Source organism: Carcharhinus amblyrhynchos, chromosome 6 (assembly GCF_965287045.1).
Source record: "Carcharhinus amblyrhynchos chromosome 6, sCarAmb.v2.hapA, whole genome shotgun sequence".
In the NCBI taxonomy this organism is placed as follows: Eukaryota; Metazoa; Chordata; class Chondrichthyes; order Carcharhiniformes; family Carcharhinidae; genus Carcharhinus; species Carcharhinus amblyrhynchos.
In genome coordinates, this window is record NC_137329.1 from 107,020,267 (window position 1) to 107,033,896 (window position 13,630).

The window sequence follows — 13,630 nt, forward strand, 5'->3', positions numbered from 1 at the left end:
AACCCCCTACCCTTCTGGGGACCATATCCCTCCATTCCCATCCTATTCGTGTATTTGTCAAGATGTCCCTTAAAAGTCACTATCATATCTGCCTCCACTACCTCACCCAGCAGCAAGTTCCAGGCATTCACTATCCTCTTAAAAAAAATGCCCCTCGCACCTTAAACCTATGCCTCTCAGTAACTGACTCTTCCACTCTGGGAAAAAGCTTCTGACTATCCACTCTATTGATGCCCCTCAATCTTGTAGGCTTCTATCAGGTCACCTCTCAACCCCCGTCATTCCAATGAAAACAAACCAAGTTTCTTCAACCTCCACTCATAGCTAACGCCCTCCATATATCCTGGTAAATCTTTTCTGTACTCTCTACAAAGCATCCACATCCTTCTGGTAGTGTGACGGCTATAAAAACTACCTTAAGCCACTGTTCAAAAATCCCTCAGTTGGCTGGCCAACCATCCCTTCCTGATCCATTGCTACATATGATCTGGTCATTTATTCATTTGCTGTTTTTGCCTACAGTGCTATTTTGAAAGTAATCAGTTGTAAAAGAAAGTGCTCTGACACATCCTGAGAAGATGAGGTGCAAATGAAATGCAAATTCATTCACTCCTGGAATGGTTTGTTACATGATGGATAATGATTTGACAATGGTTCACTTCACAGGTGATTGAGGCAAGATAATAGAAAGGTTACCAGCAATAGAAACTGAAACAAAGGCTATGAACAATAGACAAATGCCAGCATTTTAAAAACCCCTAGTAAACCTTTAATTAGAGTGTTTTTACAAGACAAATGACAAATTACATTAAACATCTGAACCGTTTGAACTTCTGGATATTATACACCTTCCCATCTGTCTTGCAGGTAGGGATATTGTCAATCTTAACAGTTATAAGCAAAATAAGCTGCATAATGGTACATATTACAATATATAAATGTACAATGTTTACATAAAATGAAATACATCATAGAAGCTGGAAAATTCAAAGATGCATCTGCATCAAGCGGTGCCCCTTTTCTTAAAAAAAAATGCCACATCCACATACATTCACTCTTACAACAGATCAACAACCAGATGCACCACGGGTTGGCCCAAAAACATGAATAATATCAACACCACACGATGCACACCAGGTACAGCAAGATTCCTTGCTTTACTTTAGTACAACTTTTTAACCAAAGTGCAACAAAAAGCTGTACAGAACAAACTGGCTAGTTTTCAAAGTGGAACGCTTTAAAACTGGGAATTAACCTACATTCCTATTCATTACAGTGCCTGTATCAAGCACACAAAGGTAAGGCACAGTAAGGTTCTGCTGCAGGCAGTGTGCATCATATTTACTGAGTAAATTGTGCATTTGTGCAATTCCATGCTGAAATGCTCCTTCACTGCAGATGGTGACATATATTTGGAATAAACAGTGACTAAAAGCAGAATTAAATGAAGGTTCAAAACCATATTCATTTTTCAAATGGTTCCATTACTCAGATTGCTTGTATTTATTAATGAAAGATAGACCGAGTTGCTAATCAAAATAAGTTTTCTGTTTTGCATTATTTGACCTGCACATTGTCATTCTGCAAATTATATCAACAACACAACCGGTTTTCTTCTTTCTGCATGGTAGTACTACTTTAATCCAGACATGTTTAGCACACAAATAAAGTTGGATCTCATTGTTAAGCAGACAGCTACACTGTAAAGCTGTCCTTATTGGTGTTCAAGTTCATCTAAAACAGCTCCGTTGAAATGTGCCCTACGTATTTGTGTTCTTGCTCTCTGCTGTTACCCAAAAAGCTTCCCTGCAGTGCTATCTATAGCTATCAGATGTCTGTCCTGTGCCAAACTACACTCAAATTTACATTCAGGCACTGTAATTCAACATTGCAAAAATGCAAAAGGTTTAGAGCAGTCAAGTCAGACCTGTTGATATCCTCTCCTTTAGCTCAGTGGTCAAATACTGATTGGACCTTAGTGTACATGATTAATCTCTAATATACCTAAAAATTATTAATTTCCAGTAAACAAAACTGTTCATGCCCAGTCCATAACCTAAGAATTAATAACCGTTGTATGAAAGCCATACCTTGTTTTACTTCTACACCACTACTTTTTACCCCAATACACCAATGCTACAGATAGCTCCTTTGGAAATTTTCTCCAGCTTCCTGGCATCTTGACATAAAAGATGCACTCCTTATAATACAAAAAGTGTACATATAAAAGCAATAAAAAGGAAGACAGAGCATTCAAGCAGGACTTCGCTTGCTGCAGTGTAACAGTACTGGCAGGGGTAGGAGAGGTCTCATGATGCTCCTTGTGAGTTAGCTGTGTTGGTCAGAAGACGCAGATGTGACATTGAATTCATGTACCTATTTGATGGCTTTAAGGGAGTGTTGCAATGGACAGCCTGAGGGAAACGATAATGGTAACGATCTAGCCTCAGATATTTTACAGTCACTAGTTTTCCTGAAAAAAAACAAGAAGGTTAATTAAATGAAGACTCAAGAAGCACCATGGAAACAATTGTATATATTCACTACAATGCATCTGACAGCAAGGACATCTGATGAATTTTACATTACGCAATTGATTACAAAAAAAAGTTATCTGTCACTTTTGCTTTTTTAAAAACAGATGCCACCCAGAAGTGCAATTATCTTTGCATAATTTAGCGTTCCAAGCTAAAAAAAAACCAACCTCAACAACCTCAGGAGATTTCAATAAACTTCAACAAGTAATATTTGTTCTACTTATGCCCTGTAACAGGTATTGGCAATCTGCCTTTCAATGGCAAAATGCTGGGCCTCGCAAATTGACACTTCTACAGCATGGTTAAGATGGCTGCAAAAATAAATCTTCATCATGTTTTCTGTAGCAGTGTAATGGATTCCAAAGCATAGTGCAAAAACTTTGTACGTGTCACTACTACCCCCTCCCCCCACAGCCTTCCAAATATAATCCTAGCGGCTAGAAGGTTTATAAAAGCGATTAAAGAGTGAATCAGAGCAGGTCTGATTTGCCTGTTAATTTGGATTCCTTGTGAAAAGTTCCTGACAAATAGGATGTTGAAATGAAAGCCATATTTTGTTTTTACAATTGTTGGCTTTAAATTTAACATGTTATTTTCAGGTTTCAAATGACAGAATGTGAATCGTAAATGTGTATGAGCAATTTTAAAGCATCTTACCATCAAACCATGAGCCATGAAGTGCTTTAAAAGCCTTGCCAGCATATTCTGGCGATAAACATTTCACGTACACACAACCCTACAGCAGAAAGAAAGGAGGAAATGATTGTATGAGCAAAAACAAGGAAACCACATCAAAGTCTGATAATTTTTCTTGTAATTAAGTAAATCAGTTAGGCACACATCAAAATGATGAAATCAGAATATCTGCCAAGAAAAAGGCAGTACATCTAACCTCACGCGAATTCTTATCCACTGCAATATGAACAATTCCCTCATTGTCACTGCATTTCTCTAGGATTGCTTCCTGAATTGCAACATGCCAGTCATCCCCAATCTCCCTGCAAAATAAAAATGATAAACATACAGTTTTTAAAGTGAACTGAAAAACACAGACATCATGTATAATAGAAAGTAACCAAACACGTGTTTCTGGGAATTGGATAGCTTAGTGGAGCAGACACTGGGCTTTCATCTATGGATTCATGAATATCTGAACGAAAATTATGCCCAAGGTGTGAACAACCTCGTGTGTATCATATCTTATTTTCTACGCATACAAAAAGCAGCTTCCTATTGGACAGAGGCCCTAAGCTCGGGAATTCTCTCGTCTCTCCAGATCAAATTCCTCCTTTAAGACACTCAGCTTGGTGGCATAATGGTTAGCACTGCTGCCTCACAGCGCCAGGGACCCGGGATTGATCCCCTTCTTGGGTTACTACCTGTGTGGAGTTTACACATTCTCCACATGTCTCCGGTTTCCTCCTACAGTCTAAAAGACTTGCTGATTAGGTACATTGACCTGAGCAGGCACCTGAGTGTGGCGATTAGGGGAATTTCACAGTAACTTCATTGCAATGTTGATGTAAGCTTTACTTGTGACCAATAAATACATAAACTTTAACCCCTGTTCCTTAAAACCTAACTCTGTTCAAGCTTTTGTCACCTGATCCACCATCTCACATGGCTCTGCCTCATATATGAAACATGTGGTATGTCTTATGTTAAGGTGCTTTACAAGTCGTTGCAAATATCTTTTACTGAAACTGAAATTTCATATTTCAGATGTTTCCAAATTGCTCTTCGTCTTGTGTATTTCTATATTTTCACTCATTTTCTTGCTAGTATATAGTAGAAAAACTAAAGGAGCAGCAGGTCCATTAAGCCAGAACAATTTACATATCAAAAGGAGCAGGCCATTTGGCCCACTGCGCTTGCTCTGCCATTCAATGAGATGATGGCCAATTCCTCCTTCCCCGTGCTATCCCTAGATACCTTGATTCCCCTGGAAAGAAATATTTTTGGAAACTGTTTTAAATATATTCAAGAACTGAGCTTTCACAGCTCTCAGGGTAGAAGATTCTAAAATTTCATAAACAGTGAGCAAAGAAATTTCTCCCCACATCAGCCCGAGATGTTCAACCCTCATTCTGAGGACCGTGCCCTAGCTGGAGACTCTCCAGCTGGAGGGAACATCCACCCAGCATTTTTTAATGGTTCAATGAGATCACCTCTCATTCTTCTGAAATCTAAGGAATATAGATCCAGTTGACCTTCATTAATTAGGCAAGTACATCCTTTGGAGGCCAGAACTGTGCACAGTACTCTAGTGCAGTCTCACCACGATGCTATGTAATTGCAGTAAGGACATTTCAGCCCCTCTATAGTAATGACCAACATACCATTTGCTTGCTATTTCTTGTTAACTTTATTTTTGTAAGACATCTCTCTGAATACTAACATTCATAGCCTCTAACCTAAAAATATTTAATTTTTCTATTTTTCTTACTGAAGTGGCAATTTCACACTTCTCCACATTATATTGCCACCCCCTCGCCCACTCACTTAACCTCTCCATATCTTTTTATAGCCTGTACTCACACGACTTATTTCCCAACTTGCTTTGCATCATCAGAAAATTGAGATACATGAATCCAGATGTGAGGACTGAGTTAATTGATATAGATTGTAAATAGCTGCCAACCAAGCATTGTATTTACTGGGGACCAAAGATCAATGTGCCAATACTAAAATAACACATTTATACCTACTCAGTCATGTGCCCAAAATTGATCCTCAATCTGTGCTAATATATTATGTTCAGTTTTATGAGCTCAATTTTTAAACAAGTTTATTTATTAGTGTCATAAGTAGGCTTACATTAACACCTCAATGAAGTTACTAAAATCCTCTAGTTGCCACACTCTGGCACATCTTCAGGTACACAAAACTGTGTATTAACTTCTTCTGTCACACCCCATTGAATGCTTTTTTAAATTCCAAATATACTGTATCCATTGATTCCATGTGTACCTTTAATCTGGTACTATTCCAATGTCAATCAGGACAGACCTAATAAAAGAATCCTACTTTGAGATTTGGCAGCATCAGAATTTGAAAAGAACTGACACTGGACATTACTAGTATATCTTTTAACCAATCGGAAGATAATTTTGAAAATGTGAGAACACGGGCAATGAACAAAACTTGACAAACAAATCTTTCAAGTTTAACTCGTACATTTAAACAAAATAGTTAACGTAGGACTCGAGGAACGTTAGCTGATAAATAATGCCAAACCCTTTCCTTAGTCTGATGCAAATCAGTGGTGTTTGGAAAGGCAACTATAAACCCACTGTTATGCTAATGAAAAAATATTGATGCTCCACATAATACATTAGAAAAATAGTAAACAAAAGAAATTGGACTGAGAACAAATTGTCAACTCAGCAGCCAAAACCATGAATTTTGATTTTGCTATTCTTCCTGTAATTTCACTGATCAGATAAAAATGATAGTGGAACATTAAACTGAAATTCTACTAGTTTTAAAAGATGTTAAGTCAAATTATAGAACTAAAGCTTTTAAATTTGCTCAGCATTTTTAAAGTTTACATAAAACTGGCTACAAATTTACATCTTTAACATACATTTGATCACTTCAAGCCTGCAGTATTCATGTGCAATTGAATAGAATCACCATAACTCATTAGGTACTTACATGACCGGGTCAAACATGTTGCGGATCTTTAAACAGGGTGTCAAACTGTTGGGTGGTGAATTTCTACCATCAAGATGGAAGGCTAAAAAGAGGAGAAATTCAGAATCATTTGTTATGAATATGCAATTTTATATCAATTTGTTTTAAAAATTTGAAAGTTGAACGTAGAAGTGCAAAAATCTGGATTGGAATAACTGGCAAACACTCTAACATAGCTACATTCAAAGGATACTGCATGTTGATTTAAAAAGTTCAGAAGTGGAAGTGTTAACAATGGGCTCTTTTCCCTGAGTTTCTTGGTAGAAATACCTAGTTTTCTCCAATAATTTTCCAACTAGGTCCCAAATCAAAGGAAGGCTTGCAAGCAACAGGAAAACAAGAGAAAGACTTAAAGTATCCATATACTTTTCAGATCAAATGGCAGACAAAGCTGAAAATTGACTGGTCTGGATCACTCTGGGACATCCACGATGTGCCACACTGCCACAGAAATATATTGTAGGAAGGCAATCATTTGGTTTGAGTTTATCTGTGTTTTCTCACAGAAATAGCCGTCAGCTTGCAACACCGAAGGCAGTATATGTATACGTGCATATATTATATAGGGAATCGGGTGTGTTCCTGGGTTCAAGTCTGTAAGCAGGAATTACAGGATCTAAATAGGAAGAGCATGCAAGAGCTCTGCAAGTGTAAATGCCTGACTGGGAAACTAAAGGGAGTCAAAGTGAATTCCAGAGAGCTGTGGCTCACATTGCTTTGGTCTGAGAAGTGAAAGGGTTCTCAGTATACAGTATCACGTATAGGGAAATCCTTGGTTGGAACTGAAAACATCTAACAGGAAGTGGTCCAATAAGATTTTTAGGTTTAAAATCAATGGTTTACAAAGAAGTGTTGAATTGGTTGTACTTTTAAAAAAAAATCTTGCATAGTAACAGGTTTTGGTTAATATGCAAATCCTTGTAGCATAGTTTTTTAATTAATAGCTTTTTAAAAAGCTGATGGCCTCTCTCAAGATCGTAATACTATATTCCATGCAACATAAAAATTGAACAATTTCTCAAAATATTTTGACAAAAGCAGACCCATCCAACTGCAAAGAATTATGAATGTTTTAGCACCTTCAAATTAGCAAGTTTAATTTAGAAGAAAAAACATTTTACCTATCATTTGCATTCCAATGACTCATTGGTAAAATGTACTGCCTCATGTATTTCTTAGGTTTCTCATTTGTGCTGAATTAGTTAATTCAGCCACTGTGGTACATGGTCATTGTAACTGGCCTCAATTGATGTATGGGTAACCTGCTTCAATTATTTTGCAGTATCAAATTCTTGGCAGTTACCGTTATACGTGGATCAAATCTGCCTGCAAAGTGTCTCCCATTCTCTTGTCTAAATGCCAGCTGCCACTTGCCATCAAGGCTCACATATGACAACTATCTGACATGGTAGTATTGCAACTACTATAATTAAACTTGGAAGAATCATCACTGTAATAGGATACCAAAGTGATGATGATGATGACATTCAAGCAAAAAAATCATTTTGAGGGGAGAAAATAAGAATAAAGACTAAATGACATACTTTGTAAGCCAGGCTTCATAATTTGATTGGTTGCATCTTCCACATACCAAAAAAGAATTAAGACTAGTTTCACTGATCTAGGAAATTGCTTTGCTAAGTACACAGAAAACATTTTGCTGTGATAGTAGGTCTGCTATCATATGTAGGATTTAGGACACAAACAGGTCATTCAGCCAAACCAGTTTATCCCAATGTTTATGCCTCACTCAAGCATTCTTCCATCTCTTTTGCTTTGGAGTTAAGAAACTATTTTGTTTATTTTAATCTGAATCTAACCTGGAAGTGACCAGCTAACAAGTTCTTATCTCTAAAAAGACTAGAGTAATGCAAGATATGAAAAAAATGGTTAAGTGGGATTAGAATGCAGAAGATGCCACCTTTTCAAAACAGAAAATTTCACAAGGTGGTAATTATTTCAGTATTCACAATAGCCCAAATTGAGAATAAGAATACTTCCAAAACACTACCAGGACAGATCAGAAAAAAAATTGACTATAGATGGTCAAATCTAAACAGTTTTGCAAAGTAAACTTGTGAGCGTCACATTATAATTGCAACTTGATTGAAATGACAAACAGCAGTCAAATGACCTTGAACATGATCAAAGTTTCTTCCCTAGAAGACGGTAACAGTGTAGACAGCATCCCAACATACACTTAGCTGTCCAGTGACTTCTCACTAACTTGCTTCGAGGCTTTTGATGATACGAAACACTCAAGACTAAAATTGCTTCAAATCAGACAAAGTAACTTGAATATCTACAAATTTTAAACACTCCATTGCAATTAATGTGATGGTACATATTGATTCATGGGGGCGCATGCATCTCAGGCATCATTTATTGCCAATCCCCAATTGCTCTCGGGAAGGTAGCAGAGAGACACTTCTTGAACCACTACATTCCACATGGTGTATGTAGCTACACCCACAATGCAATTAATGAGGAAGTACCAAGATTCTAACGCAGTGACAATGAAGGATTGATAATAAAGTTCCAAACCAGGATGGTGTGGGGCTTAGAGAGGAATTTATGGGTGGTGACCTTCTCATAAAAGATCTATCGTGTCCTTCTAGGTGGCAGAGGATGTGGGTTTGGAAGATGCTGTTGAAGGAGCCTTGATGAATTGCTGCAGTGCATCTTGGATACGGTATGCGTTGCTGCCACAGTGCACTTTTGGTGGAGGGAGTAAACGTTTAAATTGGTGGATGAGTATCAATCAAGCAGGCAGCCTTGGCTTGGATGGGGTCAAACGTGAACTGTTGTAGCTGCACTCATCTAAGCAAGTGGAGAGTGTTCCCTCACATTCCTGACTTGTGATTTGCAGGTGCTGGATAAACCAGGTGGTGAGTTATTTTGCTGCAGAGTTCCATATTTGCCACAGAGTTCCTAGCCTCTGGCTTACTCTTCTGGACACAGTATTTAAAAAGACGGTCCAGTTAAGTTTCTCATCAATGGTAGACTGCAGGATGACAACAGTGGATTCAACAATGGCAATACCATTGAATGCTGTGAGGAGATGATTAGATTCTCTCCTGTTAGACATGGTTATTGTCTCGTACTTGGACACCATCTATGCTTGGGCTAAGGTTTGTACAGGTGTTGCTGCATGCAGACATGGACTGCTGCAGTATCTGAAGAGTTGGGAATGCTACTGAAGATGGGAATCATATGTGAATACTCCCCCTTGATCTGATGATGGAGGAATGATCATTGATGAAGCAGCCGAACATGCCTGAGCCAAGGTCACTGCCCTAAGGAACTCCTGCAAGTGTTGTGTCTTGGTTTTTTTTTGTACCGTTTGTTTTACCTGTTTAAAAGAGCCTGATCATGATTGATTTTTAAAAATTTATTTGTATCTGATTTTAAACATTGCTGGCTGGTGTTCTGCGTCTGCATTTACCTGCACCAGTGTCAATATCCAATTCCTGGCATGCAACCAATTTGAAAACAAAAATACATTTGCAAAAAAGTACTATCTTATCCTGATCCATGTCTGAGTGAGACTGGATTTGGGGCAAATCTTCAAATACTGCAACAGAGAGGCAGAAAAATACCATTTTTAACTGGGGCAGAACACTGTCTTTTAAGCTGGAGAAAGATAAACTGATGTGATGGCACAGGTTTTGAAGCCTTACAGACAATAGTCACTAATGCCTATCCACAAACTTGAAATTTTGTGCAATTTACACAAACAAGTTCACCGGTTATAAACCGAACTAAACTCTGGTGCTGCGTGGAGGATGAATGAAGGAAGGAAAGATCTCCACCCTAATTGATTCCAGGTGATATGGGGAAATTTAAAAAAAAATCAATTTGCAAAGACTCAAGTACAACACAAAAATATTGAATTAGGGTCCATATGTTGGATGAGCAGACATGTGTCACACCAAATATTTGCTGGATGGGCTACACCTATACATTATACTCAGTAGCTATGAATAACACTGTATACTTCACATGGCACCAGACACACTGCAATTCAGTTTTAACCCAATTATTTGCAATTATTCATGCAAAATCCACATCATGTGTTTTAACTATGTCAGTGCTGTGAACAAAATCATGTGATGAATTCTAAACAACACCAAGCAAACCAACTGAAGAGAAGGGCACTCAACAATTCATTAGAATTTTTTGATCTATTAGCAGTTACTTAAAAAACCAAACCTACAGAATTTCAAAATACATGTAAAATATACACTGGATGCCAGTCTTACCTTTTCCTTGCCATACTTTGGACGGCACAACTGTAATTTTATCACAAGGCGAAGCTGGTTGAATCCACCTCCAAACAAAGAAATCTCCTCCACCTATCCTTTGGGTTTCTTTCCGAATACGAGACTCATTTGTTTCAACAAAAACCACAGCTCTCTGCCATGCCTTTTTCATTTTTTTCCTGTGACATTCCAAATAAAAATGTACTTTAATGAATCAGTGCAGTGAAAATACTTTCACCTACTGTATTAGTTGGACGTTCAATTTTTGGTGTATACTATGGAATTTTCTTACCTATTCTGGGGTGGAATGAGAGAATCACGCACATGGGGAATTGGCAAATAGGGCTGCAAGTCCTTATTTTCTTGGCAGGCTTCGTTATGGCTTCTCAGAACATCTAAAGAAAAAACAGTTTTAAATCAATTTGTTTTATTTGTGAATTTCTCTAGTCTTGAAGCACAATCTAATTCCAAAGGAAGTATTAAGTACCTATGATTCTTTCCACCATATCATACATCTGTCTGGTTTCTGCCTCTTCCTTCCGCCAGCGGTACTTCATGTAATGAAGCACTCCCCACACAATTCCCACACCTGCAATAAAAACCAATTAAAATCAAAAGATGATCCAATAAAATGGTAATCCTACATTAAAATTAAGCAATATATATCCAGTGTTACAAATTGATTTATTTGAATTCAGCAATTTAAAGTTTGCAGTTAACTATGAATTTATTTACACCCACAATTTATATAGCACCTTTAACAAAATGTCCCAGGTGGCTTCACAGGCATGTTACAAAATGAAGCATGACAGAGCCATGTAAGATGATATTAAGGCAGATGACCAAAAGCTTGGTCAAAGAGGTGATTAATAGGAAGTGTCTTAAAGATGGAAATCGTAGAAGAAATCATAGAAACCCTCCAGTAAAGAGAGGGGCGATTCGGCCCAGCCACGTAGGGTGGTGGAGGCAGGCACGCTGGGGTTGTTTAAGGCTTACTTAGACAGGCACATGAGCAGATTAGAGATGGAGGGATACAGGAGACTTTTCTAAGGATCAAGAGCTTTGGGACGTCCCTGGGAATCAAGTGATTCCTATGGACCTTCCAAAATATTTCATGGCTCACTTGCTTTATTTTAGCGCTTCTGGGGATTCCGTAAATGTCTAAATTTTGCATGTTTATTGATGTCTTTTCTTTTACTTCACAGGTGATTCGGTCCGCCTTGTTGACCGACAAGGGGCATACACGCAGTGGGTCGTGCGATGGCTACTCTCGGATGTTGCTTCGAGAGTTGCCTAGTGCTTCACGTTGTTAGTGTACACTTAAACTGGACCATCTGACAGGCAACATGACAGCTCAGTGACTATCATTGTTTGCTGTGCAGATACATGGATTTGGGCTGGTGTCTGCGGGAGTTTGCACACTCTCCCCATGATTGCGTGGGTTTTCTCCGGGTGTTCTGGTTTCCTCCCACATCCCAAAAATGTGCTCTTAGGCTGATTGGTGTAACAAATTGTCCCTAAATTAGTCTTCCCTCAATCTTCCCCAACAGGTGTAGACAAAGATCATGGGTACAGGAGGGCACTCAATGTTAAAATGGCGGCGTGGGCTTGTTGGGCCGAAGGGCCCGTTTCCCATGCCGTGTTGTTCTTTGAGTCTGCTCTGACCACAATCCCACCCAGGCCTACCTCCACATCCCTACATTTGCCTGCAAATCCCTCTAACCTATGCATCTCAGGACACTAAAGGGCAATTTCAGCACGGCCAATCAACCTAACCTGCATATCTTCGGACTGTGGGAGGAAACCGGATGACCTGGAGGAAACCCATGCAGACACGAGGAGAATGTGCAAACTCCACACAGAGTGACCTAAGCTGGGAATCAAACCCAGGTCCCTGGAGCTGTGAAGCAGCAGTGCTAACCACTGTGCTACTGTACTGCCCTCAGCAGAAGACTGGAAAAGTAGAAGAAAATTCTTAGAGGCCTCGGCAACTGAAGGCATGGACACTAAAGATGGAGCAAGTAAAATTGGGGATGCACAAGAGGCCATAATTAGATTAGCAAAGGTATCAGAGGATTGTGCGACTGAGAGAAACAGACACTTAAACACCAGGACAGAGGCATTTACAAACAAGAATTTTAAAATGAAGCTTGACCAGGTGCTATCATAGGTCAGTGAGCACAGTTGCAATAGGTCAACATCAGTTGCTGTGAACTAAAACATGGGGTCACCCAAAACTGATCCACAAGTTTATAGGCAGCAGAATGTGAGAGACCAGCCAGGAATACTTTAGAATTGAAACTAGATATAACGAAGGCACGAATGAGTGATTCACTAATGTCGAAGAAGTGGAAATAGGTGGTGTTGTGTGATTGCGGAAGTAAGAGCCAATTGTGATAAATAGGAGTGATATGGTCGAGGGCCTATCAACGATAGTGGAAGGGAATTTTTGGCAACATAAACAAGCTGCTTCTGATCAACCTGCGTGGAAATTTCTGGATTATTGCACAGCACACAGAAAACATTGACAAGAGGTGGTGTCAGAATTGGCACCCCACTTCCAAAGAAAACAAAAACACCCCTGCTGCAGCAAGAATGACAGACAATCAATCTGTTGGGCTGCAAACATGGTTAGTGGGAGAAAGAGGAAGATAACTAAAGGTCTTGTTGTTTGGGCCATCATGTATAGAAGGCAAACTGCATTTCTAATTTAGATATTTGTTCATGGGATGTAAGGCCAGCATTATTTCCAATTCCCTATAGCCAGTGAGGTGATGATGAATCGCCTTTTGAAATCTGCAATCCATATGGTGTAGATGAATCGACAGTGTCATTAGAGAGGAGACTTCCAGGATTATGATCCAATGGAAGTGAAAATTTCAGGTAGTGGTGCTCCCATTTTTCTGCCACTCTTTCAAGTGGTAGAGGTTTGGAAGGTGCTGTCAAAAGAGGCTTAGCAAGTTGCTGCAGTGCATCTGACAGATGGTACACTTTGATGCCACTGTGCTGGTGTTGGGAGGCAGCAAACGTTTAAGGTTCTGCATGGGCTGCTGATCAAGTGGGCTGTTTTGTCCCAGATGGTCTTGCGCTCAGGTTGTTGAGGCTGCAGTCAAGCAGGGAATCTTTCATCACATC

At 39.1% G+C, this 13,630-nt stretch overlaps 1 protein-coding gene across 1 annotated transcript in view; it reads right to left on the reverse strand.

Annotated features, from left to right (window-relative positions):
- Nucleotides 1-1,026: 1,026 nt before the first annotated feature.
- The window catches only part of lemd3 (LEM domain containing 3), a 54,718-nt gene continuing 42,114 nt past the window's right edge, over nt 1,027-13,630 (reverse strand). The window contains exons 7-13 of the mRNA XM_080191148.1: nt 10,983-11,084; nt 10,788-10,890; nt 10,496-10,674; nt 6,195-6,276; nt 3,430-3,535; nt 3,195-3,273; nt 1,027-2,473 (exon numbers count right to left, since the gene is read on the reverse strand). Coding sequence (XP_080047274.1) covers nt 2,310-2,473; nt 3,195-3,273; nt 3,430-3,535; nt 6,195-6,276; nt 10,496-10,674; nt 10,788-10,890; nt 10,983-11,084 — 815 coding nt within the window. The 3' untranslated portion in view covers nt 1,027-2,309. The remainder of the gene's footprint in view (nt 2,474-3,194; nt 3,274-3,429; nt 3,536-6,194; nt 6,277-10,495; nt 10,675-10,787; nt 10,891-10,982; nt 11,085-13,630) is intronic.